The 13631-nt window shown below is 33.9% G+C and overlaps 1 protein-coding gene and 1 non-coding gene across 3 annotated transcripts; one reads left to right on the top strand and one right to left on the bottom strand.

Annotated features, from left to right (window-relative positions):
• Nucleotides 1-1157: 1157 nt before the first annotated feature.
• On the bottom strand, nucleotides 1158-4525 carry LOC129287559 (uncharacterized). 2 transcript variants are annotated; one of them, XM_054923764.1, is made up of 3 exons: nucleotides 4073-4525; nucleotides 3363-3814; nucleotides 1158-1918 (listed from the first exon to the last, which is right to left on the bottom strand). In XM_054923764.1, the coding sequence occupies exons 1-3, from the start codon at nucleotides 4488-4490 to the stop codon at nucleotides 1868-1870; spliced, it is 921 nt and encodes a 306-aa protein (XP_054779739.1). In that variant the 5' UTR covers nucleotides 4491-4525; the 3' UTR covers nucleotides 1158-1867. The 2 variants fall into 2 exon arrangements, with proteins under 2 accessions (XP_054779739.1, XP_054779738.1); XM_054923763.1 differs by having other exon boundaries at nucleotides 3363-4525.
• Nucleotides 4526-4671: 146 nt separating this feature from the next.
• Nucleotides 4672-4778, top strand: LOC129289713 (small nucleolar RNA R71). The gene has a single exon (XR_008588204.1). It is a non-coding gene; the product is annotated as a small nucleolar RNA R71 (small nucleolar RNA).
• The last annotated feature ends 8853 nt before the right edge of the window (nucleotides 4779-13631 follow it).

Consider the following 13631-nt stretch of genomic DNA (forward strand, 5'->3'; position numbering starts at 1 on the left):
AATCTTACATACTAAACCTACACAGTATATTGTCTATGCATGTGCTCTGACTTAAGCCTATTATCTTTTTAGATTTATCTCTATAGATTTTAATCCCAAGGATGTAAGTAGCTTCACCTAAGTCCTTCATAGAGAAAGATTCCTAACCAAGACTTGACATTCTGCAAGGTAGGAATGTCATTCCCAATGAGTAGGATGTCATCTACATATAGTACTAGAAATATAACTGTGCTGCCATTAACCCTTTTATAAACACAAGATTCATCAATATTTTGGATGTATCTAAACTCTTTGATTACTTTATCAAAACATTGATTCCAGCTCAGAGATGCTTGCTTCAATCCATAAATGAATCTTTAAAGCTAACACACCTTTCCAAAGTCCTCCGGACGCATAAAACCTTCTGGTTATAGCATGCATACTTCCTCAACTAGACGTCCATTAAGGAATGCTATTTTAACATCGATCGACCATATTTCATAGTCATAATATGCTACAATGGTGATAGGAAATTAGTCGCTTATCCTCAAAATTATACTAAAGCTAACCCTAATGCAATATAGGGCCAACCCTAGGTCATCTCCCAAGGAATGGTTTTAAGTCTAATTGAAAGTTATCTAGTGAAATAAATCAACCAAAGTTTGTAGGAATTTAGTTATCTAGCTAATTATCTAAACTAATTACCTAATATGTAAGTAATTAAAATGCTAGTGAAAGTGAGTGAAATGAACTTCCCTTTTTACAATAATGGAACCCTAGAGATTAGTTGATTTTGGACTCATTATCTTCTCATGATTAGGCTAAGTTTAGCTTCCCTTTCCTCTTGACTAAAGCTGTCATGACTTAAGAAAATTATCCTAAGCCAATTAACCTAATTAGCTAACCTCCCTAGGTCTTAGATTAAAGTCCCTAGTTTAATTAACCAATTGGTGAAGACATTAGCCAAGTGATTCACTCAAAATCCTCTCTCAACAGCCATGGTCAAACACATAAATTGAGCAACCACAAGATTATGTCAAGCTACTCAACAACACAAGCATTAACACCACAAGATTATGCAATATTAACACAAGAAATTTACTAATTGAAAAACACAAGATTATATGCCAAACAAAGAGTGGCAAAATTCAGTCATGGCTGTCCAAGGAAGAAATTAAATGAAACAATCCTCTCTCTTTACATCAACATCAAATTCAAATTAGAATTTATAAGCTAAGATGATTAAACCCTAGATTAAGGAATCTAACCATCTAGTAAAAAGAGAAGAGGATAGGAAATAAAAGAACTTAGCCAATTTGAAGCTCAAGACTCATCCTCCATCTTCATCTCTCTAGGATTCCACAAAGAAACTTAGCCAATCTTCATCTTCAAGAACCCTAGTGATTGCTTGTGAAGGCCAAACTCCATAGCTCTTGAATGATGAAAATGAGCTTCAATCCTTGTGAAAATGGAAGGGATGGAACAAAAATGAAGAAAGGAGAAGAATGGTATGAGTTTTGTGGAGGTTTGGTGGCTAAAAATGGAGGTTAGGGTGCTGGAAAATGAAGAACAAAAGAGAGAAAATGAAGAACACTATGAACAAGAGAGAGAGAATGTGGAAGATGAATGAGATATGTGTTGGGTCCCATTTGAGACTTAAAATGGCGTGCTCCTTGGTGTCTCCCATCAGCTGAAGCTTAATTAAAATAAGGAAAAAGAAATTAAAATGTAAATGGGAGCCTTGTCACACTTGCAAGGTGGCAACTTCCTATTGGTTTGTAGATGATTCCAATGTGTGCCTAATTTCCCATGTGTCATCCACATCATTTTAGCTGATCTAATCCCTCAAAATAATCATAATTCACGTGCAAACCATCAGCCATTGTCCTCAAGGAGTGTTGACCTCAATTGCCCAATTGATGCACAAGTCACATGCCACCTATGTCACATAAATCACATAATTCAATTAAATAGCATATGATATAATAAAATCTAATTCATGTCCAGAATTAAATTCATAATTAGAAGGGAGAATTTATTAAATTAACCAAGTTTTAGGCTGCACAAAATTATATAAAAATTTTCACACAAAGGCAAACCAAAAACTAGGACAAACTAAGACACTTAAGAAAGTGTTGACTTTTTTATTTAATTACTCCCAAACCAAAATGCCCCTAGTGCACTGATATTAGAAACTTAGGCAAAGTTCCAAATCTAATGCAATGTGTGCACTTGAAGGTGATAAATCATTAATAAAATGGTCCTAATTGACAAATAAAAGTGGGTAACAAATGTGTTCTATCAATTCCCCCACACTTAGCTTTTGCACTCCGGGCAAAATCAAGTGAAAAAGGTCCCAAAAGAAACTATAAGACAAAGAAATAAGAGAAAAACATTATTTCAAGTCACTAAAATACTAGCTCATGAACTTCTACAAATTATCAATCAATGTGGCAATAATTACGAAAGAATTATGCACATCACAAGAAGATACATGCTATAGGAGATATTTTAGTACCTACAACACAAGAAGATATACCCTTCTCAAGCATTTCAAGATCAAGCATAGGAGATATTTTAAACAAATCATGAGAAGAAGTAGTTGCATCATTCAAGCATGCATCAATCTCTAAACAAATAGGACAACTACATCCATCAATACATGTAGTAGTAACAAGAGACAAATCATCATCAACATGTGAGAAAGAATCAAGCATGTGAGACTCACAAGCATCATGAAGCAATAACTCAATGGAACTTACACCTAACAAAGAATAATCCTCAAAAGGATGTTTCATTGCTTCATATATATTAAAAATAACATGATCCTCTCCACATTTCAAAATCAAACTACCTTTTTCCATGTCAATCAATGTACGGGCAGTCCTCATAAATGGCCTTCCTAAAATCAAAATATCATCCCCACTCCCTTCTTTTGACATATCAAGCACATAGAAATCCACAGGAAATAATAGACCTTTAACACAAACCAACAAGTCTTCCACTACTCCATGTGGTCTTCTAACACTTCTATCCGCTAATTGGCATATCATAGGTGTCTTATGCATGCAATCAAGACTCAAGGCATGATAAATTGAAAGAGGCATAACATTAATGGCTGCACCTAAGTCTATCAATGCATGAGAAAAATGTGTGTTGCCAATCTTGCATGAAATTGTGAAGGAACCGAGGTCTTCACATTTTATAAGGAGTTGAGGCTTCATGATAGCACTCACAGATGAGGGTAATTGTACCCTTGCATTAGGCCTAAATTTTCTTTTATTTGTACAACAATCTTTCAAAAATTTGGCATACTTAGGAAAGTTCTTAACTACATCCATCAAGGGTACATTAACATGAATCTTGTGGAAGAAATCATATACCTCTTGATCAAATTGTCCCTTTACTTGCTTAGGGACCACTTGTGCTTGTGGAAAAGGAAGCTTCTTCATAATCTCTTGACTTTGCTTTCCTTCTTCCTTCCTTGAACTCTCCTTTCTTGTTTCACTTTGCTCGGCCTCTCCCTCTTTTTCCTTACTAAACAACTCGGCCATAGTCCCCTTTTTCACCTTAGATGGTGGTTGCTCACATATGATCTCCTCAATGTTTTCATCCTCATCATCTCTACAAAAAGATGCATCATTAGGAGCAAAAGAAAAACTAGAAACATTAACATCAATTGAAGAATTTAAAGAGGGCTTCTCGGCCTTCCCTTGTCTTTTGTCTTCTTGTACTCTTTCTCCCAACTCCTTGCCACTCCTCAATGTGATAGCATTAAGATTAGCTTTAGGATTAGCAACGGTGTTGGATGGTAATGTAGAGGCTTGAGCATTAGCTGCACTTAATTGGTTAGCAAGCATATTCATTTGAGAAGTAAGGGCATCAATTTTAGAGTTCATGTTCTCACACTTGTTACCCATACTCTCTACCTTGTTCCCTAAGCCATCATACATGTTTTTATACAAAGAGTTCATTTCAATCAACTGCTTACGTAACACATTCACATCATTAGGAGAGTTCGAATTAGAAGAACTCTCAATTGGAACAAGCCTCCTATCACTATAAGAATTAGAAGAAGGTGTAAGAGAATTACCACTTGGATTGTAGCTTTGAGAAGAGCTACCTTGAGACAAATGAGGTGGAGGGTCACGGCCAAAGGTGTTTTGATAGGATCCTCTTTGTTGATTGTCTTGTAAAGCCACATTTGGATTTGAATAGGAGAAATTAGGATGGTCTCTCCATGAAGGGTTGTAAGTATTAGAATAAGCTCCTTGCCCTTGCCTCCCACCATGGGATTGTTTTCCATTGTAGATAGCATTTACTTGTTCAAACTTAATAGGACAATTGCTTTCTACATGCATAGGTGAGTCACAAAAAGTACAAGAATAAGGGACAAGTGCTTGAGAAGTACTTACATTGCTCACTTGAGATATTTGTGGAGCCAACATTCTCCCAATCTTGGCAGCTAGCAAGTCCACATATGAATCATTAAGAACTGAGGAACCTACCATATTCACATTTCTCTTTTCCCTTGTAGAGTATTGAGCACCACTTGAAGCCATCTTGTCAATTAGTTCCCAAGCCTTTAAGGAAGTGAGGTCAATCAAGCATCCACCACTAGCGGCATCAATGTTAACTTTGTCTCTTGGAATCAAGCCCTCATAGAAATATTGGACTAAATTCTCACTAGAAATTTGATGGTGTGGGCATTTAGCCAAAAGGCCTTGGAATCTAGTCCAATACTCATAGAGACTCTCATCCTCTCCTTGTTGGACCCCATAGATTTGCTTTCTCAAATTGGTGACCTTGGAATTTGGAAAGAATTTATCTAAGAAGAGTCTTCTTAGCTCAGCCCATGTGCTCACTTTCACATAAGAAGGGTAGTTGAAATACCATTCCTTTGCTAAACCTTCAAGAGAAAATACAAAAGCCTTAGCTTGAACATCATCAACATTTACATGCATAGGCTTCATAGTATCACAAACCAATAGGAAAGTATGCAAAAACCTATGACAATCCTCTCCTGGTAACCCATGAAATTTAGGCAATGCATTAATCAAGGAGGATTTAATTTCAAATTGAACATTAGTAGGAGGAACATATAAGCCATAAGGATTATCATGCCAATTAGGTTGAGTTAATTGCCTAATGCTCCTCTCCTCTCTAGGGTTATGCAAGCCTTCAAATTCATTATTAACATGGCCATCATCATGCAAATTCTCATTCCCATTCCCATGGCCCTCATTATGCACATGCTCATGTCCTAAGATACCTTCCATTGTTGAATTACAAACCAAATGAGAATCAAGAATAGGTTGTGATCTTCTCAATCTAGAAATAGTCCTTTCAATTTCTGGATCTAATTCAACAAAAGAGGTATGTTTTCTTCGGGTCATGCACTAATCAAGCTCAAGAAAATTAAGAACAAAGAACAAGCTAAACTAAAATGCAAATCAACATGAAACAATTCAAAACACACAAAAGCAAGAGAAATAATTTTTTTTATTTTTTTTTATTAAACTCAATAGCAACAAAATGAAAAAAAAATAACACCAAACAAGTAGAAAGAGAGTTAGAAATGCTCAATCAAGAAGCTTTGGCAATTCTGGAATTCGCACAGTAGGCTCTCTGGAGACAGTGAACTTGTGAATTTTCTATCAGCAAATCCACATGATAAATTCCCCTGAAACTTTTATGAGAAACACAAGAGATATACAGGAAAATTATATAAAAATTTTAGATTAAAAATCCTGCCCAATCGTTCCCAGAATTTTTCACAAGTTGGTCCTCAAGTCTGGAGAAACAGGATTTCGTCCAGAAGACCTTCAGAGCTTCTAACAAACTTTCAAATAGGAAAATGGAAAAATTGAAGAAAATCCTAAACACAAGAAACAAAGATAAGACAGCGATAAGAAAAATGAAACTGGAATCAATCAATTTGAACGCACAAAGAGGAAGATATGCTAACTCAAAATTGAAACAGGGTTTTGGAAATCCTCTGTAATGGCTCCCTGGACCTTGTTAGATTGTAAAATTTCACAGGACACTTCCCACGTCCAAAATTGACCAAACCAATTTTAAAGTGAAGCTAGGATATAGAGCTTTCAATGAAATAAAAACAGAGTATTTTCAATTTCAGACAGAGACACTAGAAACAGAGTATTTTCAGCTCTACACCAAACCAACGAAAATTGCATTAATTTTTTTTTTTTTTTCAAAACAGAATAAAAACACTCAAAACACACAAAAACACTAAACAAAACACAAAACACAAATTTTTATAATTTTTCAAAAAAAATTTCCAGGAACACTAAAAATATAAATTAAGTACTAAACAACCTTAGAATTAAACTTAAACCATTCCCCGGCAACGGCGCCAAAATTTTGATAGGAAATTAGTCGCTTATCCTCAAAATTACACTAAAGCTAACCCTAATGCAATATAGGGCCAACCCTAGGTCATCTCCCAAGGAATGGTTTTAAGTCTAATTGAAAGTTATCTAGTGAAATAAATCAACCAAAGTTTGTAGGAATTTAGTTATCTAGCTAATTATCTAAACTAATTACCTAATATGCAAGTAATTAAAATGCTAGTGAAAGTGAGTGAAATGAACTTCCCTTTTTACAATAATGGAACCCTAGAGATTAGTTGATTTTGAACTCATTATCTTCTCATGATTAGGCTAAGTTTAGCTTCCCTTTCCTCTTGACTAAAGCTGTCATGACTTAAGAAAATTATCCTAAGCCAATTAACCTAATTAGCTAACCTCCCTAGGTCTTAGATTAAAGTCCCTAGTTTAATTAACCAATTGGTGAAGACATTAGCCAAGTGATTCACTCAAAATCCTCTCTCAACAGCCATGGTCAAACACATAAATTGAGCAACCACAAGATTATGTCAAGCTACTCAACAACACAAGCATTAACACCACAAGATTATGCAATATTAACACAAGAAATTCACTAATTGAAAAACACAAGATTATGTGCCAAACAAAGAGTGGCAAAATTCAGTCATGGCTGTCCAAGGAAGAAATTAAATAAACAATCCTCTCTCTTTACATCAACATCAAATTCAAATTAGAATTTATAAGCTAAGATGATTAAACCCTAGATTAAGGAATCTAACCATCTAGTAAAAAGAGAAGAGGATAGGAAACAAAAGAACTTAGCCAATTTGAAGCTCAAGACTCATCCTCCATCTTCATCTCTCTAGGATTCCACAAAGAAACTTAGCCAATCTTCATCTTCAAGAACCCTAGTGATTGCTTGTGAAGGCCAAACTCCATAGCTCTTGAATGATGAAAATGAGCTTCAATCCTTGTGAAAATGGAAGGGATGGAACAAAATGAAGAAAGGAGAAGAATGGTATGAGTTTTGTGGAGGTTTGGTGGCTGAAAATGGAGGTTAGGGTGCTGGAAAATGAAGAACAAAAGAGAGAAAATGAAGAACACTATGAACAAGAGAGAGAGAATGTGGAAGATGAATGAGATATGTGTTGGATCCCATTTGAGACTTAAAATGGCGTGCTCCTTGGTGTCTCCCATCAGCTGAAGCTTAATTAAAATAAGGAAAAAGAAATTAAAATGTAAATGGGAGCCTTGTCACACTTGCAAGGTGGCAACTTCCTATTGGTTTGTAGATGATTCCAATGTGTGCCTAATTTCCCATGTGTCATCCACATCATTTTAGCTGATCTAATCCCTCAAAATAATCATAATTCACGTGCAAACCATCAGCCATTGTCCTCAAGGAGTGTTGACCTCAATTGCCCAATTGATGCACAAGTCACATGCCACCTATGTCACATAAATCACATAATTCAATTAAATAGCATATGATATAATAAAATCTAATTCATGTCCAGAATTAAATTCATAATTAGAAGGGAGAATTTATTAAATTAACCAAGTTTTAGGCTGCACAAAATTATATAAAAATTTTCACACAAAGGCAAACCAAAAACTAGGACAAACTAAGACACTTAAGAAAGTGTTGACTTTTTTATTTAATTACTCCCAAACTAAAATGAATTTTAAAAATATAATTTCACCATTCATCAACTGGACATAAAATGCACTTTGTCAATTTTTCTTGTACATTTTCTCAAAAGTTCATTTTTTGGACCAAAATGCCCCTAGTGCACTGATATTAGAAACTTAGGCAAAGTTCCAAATCTAATGCAATGTGTGCACTTGAAGGTGATAAATCATTAATAAAATGGTCCTAATTGACAAATAAAAGTGGGTAACAAATGTGTTCTATCAAATGGCAAGGAGGATTTTGATTGATTTGGCCATTGTGACTGGTGAAAAGGTTTCATCATAGTCTACACTATGAGTTTGGGTAAATCCTTTTGCAACTACTTATGCCTTGAAAACATTTACTTTGCCCTCCATATCAGTTTTCTCCTTAAAAACCTACTTGCACCCGATGGTTTTTATTCCTTTAGGTGGATCGACTAAGGTCCATACCTTATTATCGTACATGGATTGTATTTCAAACTTCATGGCATTTAGCCATTTCTCAAATTTGGTCCCATTATGGCTTCTTGGTAGGTGGTTGGTTCATTGTATTTAATGAGCAACACATCATGACAGTCATTAATCAGAAATCCATATCTCTGAGGATGATGCCATGTCCTATCAAACCTTCATGGGCCTTGTGTTATTTAAGTAGGCTCATTTACTTCTTGTAAGTCTACTTAGTTTTCCATCTGTGGCTCTTTGCTATTTTGTGGTTTTTGAATTTCTTCAAGATGTATCTCGCTCCCACTGGTTCTTTTAGAAATAAATTTTCTTTCTAGAAAGATACCATTTCAAATTACAAACACTTTATTATCGATAGGATTGTAGATATAGTATCTTGTTTCTTTAGGATACCTCATAAAAAGGTACTTTGTAGATTTGGGTGCTAACTTGTCTGAGGCTTGTTTCTTAACATAAACCTTGCTTTCCCAAATCTTAAGAAAAGACAAACTAAGTTTCTTCTGAGTCTATATCTCATATGGTGTCTTCTCAATTGCCTTAGATGGAACATGGTTTAATGTGAACGTAGCTATTTTCAGTGCATGGCTCTAAAAGGATGGTGGAAGATCTACTTGACTCATTATGGATCGAACCATATCTAATAATGCCTGATTTTCGCGCTCAGAAACACCATTCTATTATGGTGTTACTGGAGGAGTTAATTGTGAGACTATCCCATAACTCCTAAGATCATCAATGAATTCTTGGCTTAAACATTCACCTCCTCGATCAGATCAAAGAGTTTTAATAGTCTTATCAAGTTGGTTTTGTACTTCATTTTGGAATACTATGAACATTTCAAAAGATTCATATTTGTGTTTCATTAGGTAGAGATATCCATATCTATTATAGTCATCAATAAAGGTAATAAAGTACAAATAACTCCTATGACAATTGTACTCATTGGTCTACATACATCTGTATGTATGAGTCCCAATAAGTCATTAGACCTCTCACTATGCCTAGTAAAAGGTGCTTTTGTCATCTTTCCTAATAAATAATATTTACAAATGTCATAAGATTCAAAATTAAATGAGTTGAGAAGTCTATCTTGATAGAGCTTAAAAGTACGTTTCTTATTTATATGGTTGAGACAATAATGCCATAGGTAGGTTGGATTCAAATCATTTGATTTGATCCTCTTAGTAGTTACATTATAGATGTTTTTATTACTAGGATGTTCCAGATTTAAAAGATAATGACCAAAATGCGAATCACCATTAGTATAAACAATGTCATTTCGATAAATAGAACATTTATCATTCCCAGTAATAGAAGTAAAACCTTCCTTATCCAAATAAGAAAGAGAAACAATGTTGCTACTCAAAGCAGGAACATAATAGCAATTGTTCAAAACTAACAAAAGCCCACTAGGCAAAAGTAATTCATAAGTGCCTATGGCTAAAGCAGCAACTCTTACTCTATTTCCAACTCATAGGTCCATTTTGCCTTTCATCAACTTTCTACTATTTTTGAGACCTTGCACATTTGTTCAAATATACCACATGCAGTGTCTAATACATATACAAAAGAAGTAGAAAGATGAATATCTATAACATAAATAACTAAAGGAGTAGCCCTGCTATCCTTCTTCCCTTTCATGTCTTCCAGGTAGAGCTTGCAGTTCTTCTTTTAATGAATCGGTTCATTGTAAAAGAAGAAATCTCCTTCCTTGGAGGCTTTTCCTTCTTAGCTGGAGGCTTAATTTCGGGCTTGTTTGACTCTATGGTCTTACCATCTGAGCCTTTACCCTTTCCCTTGCCCTTGCCTTTGCCTTTATTTTTCATACCCTTTCCTTTCTGAACTATCAAAACAGTGCTCGGCTTTTTCTTAATGTTTTAGTTAGCAGTTTTAAGCATCCTATGTAGTTCAGAAATGGATTTCTTCATGTCATTCATGTTATAGGTCATAACAAATTGGTCATAACTTTATGGGAGTAAGTTTAAAATTAAATCTATAGCTAACTCCTAGCTTAAGGGAAATCCAAGCCTCTCAAGGTGATCAATATAGCTCTTTATCTTTAAAAGATGAATGCTAACTGATGCACCCTTAGCATCTTGCAGGAGTGTAAGGCCTTTATGGTCTCATACCTCTCTTATCTTGCCTATTGCTGGAACATTTCATTGAGATGTTCAATCATCTCATAAGCTCCCATGTATTCTAAATCTCTTTGAAGTTCTGGAACTATGGTAGCTAGCATTAGGCATCCTATATCCACCGAGTCATTGGTTTGCTTTGTGTAAACATCCCTTTGAGCTCTTAAGCGTTGGCCACAAGCTTCTCAAGAATGGGTTCATCTAGGACATAAGCCTTTCTTTCCTACTTGAGAAAAAATCTCAAGTTCCTAAACCAATCAAGAAAGTTTATCCCATTGAGTTTATCCTTCTCAAGGATTGATCGCAATGATAGTGTAGCAATGTTACTAATTGACACAATTCTACAATAAAATACACAAAGTTAATTTTATATTTCCTACTAAAACTAACAATCCTCAAATTTAATTAGTAGGCTAAGACCTATATTTCACTTAAATTTAAGTCCGCTTTAGTAGGACATTTAAAATTAAGTTATTTAGGTAGGTAACTCATTTACCAACTACATCACATGTAACTCTTTGATCTTTATAGGATTCAATCATCATATAATCTAGCATGTTCAATCCCATCTAATGCCTTGAGATCTAAAACCATTTTGATAATCTCAATTAAGTCAAATAATAATGAATCTTTGTGAGTAGCACCATTACTCACGCTTGTCTCAAAAAGATAACCCAAATGTATCTACTTTGGTGGATCTTACATTTAAGTTCTCTAGGTTTTGACAAGTTTTCATTAATTGGTGGCATTATGACTTAATTTTTTAATTAGAGGGTTTGATTTATTAATTTAATAATTGTATAAAGTGAAAGCAATTGTATCTCATACAAAATCATGCATATTATGATCTAATTAAAAGTATAATTAAACGTGACACAATATGGCTCACCTAACCTATGTCTATCCTAAGCCAATGAGAGGACCTCTTTAAGAAGATAAATTGCATCAAGAAATCTCATTTATACATACAAGGGGATTGAGATGAGAAGAGAATGTACATTCAGAGTTTATAGAGAGAGGCACGACACGCAAATCGTATTTAAAATTTACAACCCTTGTAAAACTAGAGCCATATGTGTAACCATATCCAAACAATTTCAAGGCAAAGAAAAACACAACAAATAAATAATTCACATATAATGAAAAGCTATAAATTGTGAATTAGGTTGTGCTACACAGACTTTAGCCACAGCGGTCCCACTTTTAAAAAGCTTATTCTCTTTAAATGAGTTACTACCTCAGACCCTTTAGATTTATCAATCATATTGACAATCCAGCCTAAACCATATGAAAATGTGGACGAATAATAATGACATTGAGAACACACATCATATGGGCGAACACTAGTCATATTGAGAACACATATCATATGGGCAAACATTAGTCATATTGAGAACGCACATCATACAGCTAAATATTAATCATTTTAATTTATTTAAATTCATATAAATTCAAATATATATAAAATGAGTTTATATAGATATATACACATAAAAAACATATTTAGATTTCAAAAATATCACATATAAATTTTGAAAATCTTAAAGCAATGTTCAATTAAAGAAGTTCACCACATGAAGATTTAAGAATGTAATCAACAAGACCTAACTTAAATGAAAATTTGACTTGGCTCTAGTACCACTGTCGAATAGGGAGGCACAGCGGAAGATTAAAATTTTAAAGTCCCTATCCTGATATGGATTGAACGAACTTGTTTAAGTCAAGGTGGATAGAAGAGTTACCTTATAATTCTTTAAACTTAGGGCACATTCTCTTCAAGAGTTTGGATCTCAGGAGCTGACAATGTAGATCTGCTCCCTCTACTGGTATTCACACAAACAACTCTTTAACTCGAACAGCGTGCTAGCACTCCCAGCGTCCATTCTTCTTTGAATGTTATTTTTTCTTTCTATAGGGTGTTTCATGGCTCTCAAAGTGTTTTTGCCATCAGAACTTTTTTAACTCTCTCCTCCTTCATAAAGGACGTCTCTATCTATATATTATATATGGATCAGGGTTTTGTCTTCAGCTTAAAAGCCCACAAAAATTTTATTAAATTTATCTCATAAATTAAATCCATGATATCACATCTAATTTGAATTTATCATATAAATTTAAATTATAAAACTAATATGATATTCTCTCATATCATGTTAGTTATTAAATTTAATCTATAATATAAAAGTAAATTTAAAACTAACATAATATAATATAATATAATATATATCACATATACATATTATATTATATATATACATGTATATTTCGAATATATATATATATATATTATATTTAATTTTATATATCATAAACATATACAGATATATATATATATATATATCATATATATACACACACACATATAAATATATACATTTGGAATATATATATAATTATATTTTGAATTTTATATTTCATATAAATATATATAAATATTTATCAAATAAATATTCAAATATATATATATATATATAAAATTTATTCACCCTATATTACATTCATTGAATATAGACATATTCTAGATTCAATGAACTCGAACATTATAACTCGAGTTGGGCTGTTCTTGTATGCGACTTTATAGGCCCATATGAAATTGGCAGTAGGCTAATTACGCTATTAGCCCACAAGTCACAAGTGGCCTCTAGCAAGACATTACAACTACTTAATTCACATTGGGATCGATGATCCGATGTAACTTATCATGAAACCGTATCATATCCCTTTTGTCATGCAATATTTCGATCAAGTATGAGACATGAAATTATTATTCTTCTTTACCTGACTGTTACTTTCTCGATTTCTAAGTAGATTGACAGTAGTAATGGAAAAACATTTTCCATTATTGTATGGCCATACATTTTCTCAGTCTTACTCATCCAGGGGCCTAGTAATATCTCTCACTTAATGTGAGGGATAAATTTCATCTTGACTACTCACATTCCTTTGCATGAATATCACTAAACTCAATCATAGCCTTTATGATCACCCGGTCAAAGGTGACTTTTGATTAGGTCAAAGTTTAGTGGTC

Source organism: Prosopis cineraria, unplaced genomic scaffold (genome assembly GCF_029017545.1).
Source record: "Prosopis cineraria cultivar Desert tree isolate PC_DT_omini unplaced genomic scaffold, ASM2901754v1 PC12, whole genome shotgun sequence".
Lineage (NCBI taxonomy): Eukaryota > Viridiplantae > Streptophyta > Magnoliopsida > Fabales > Fabaceae > Prosopis > Prosopis cineraria.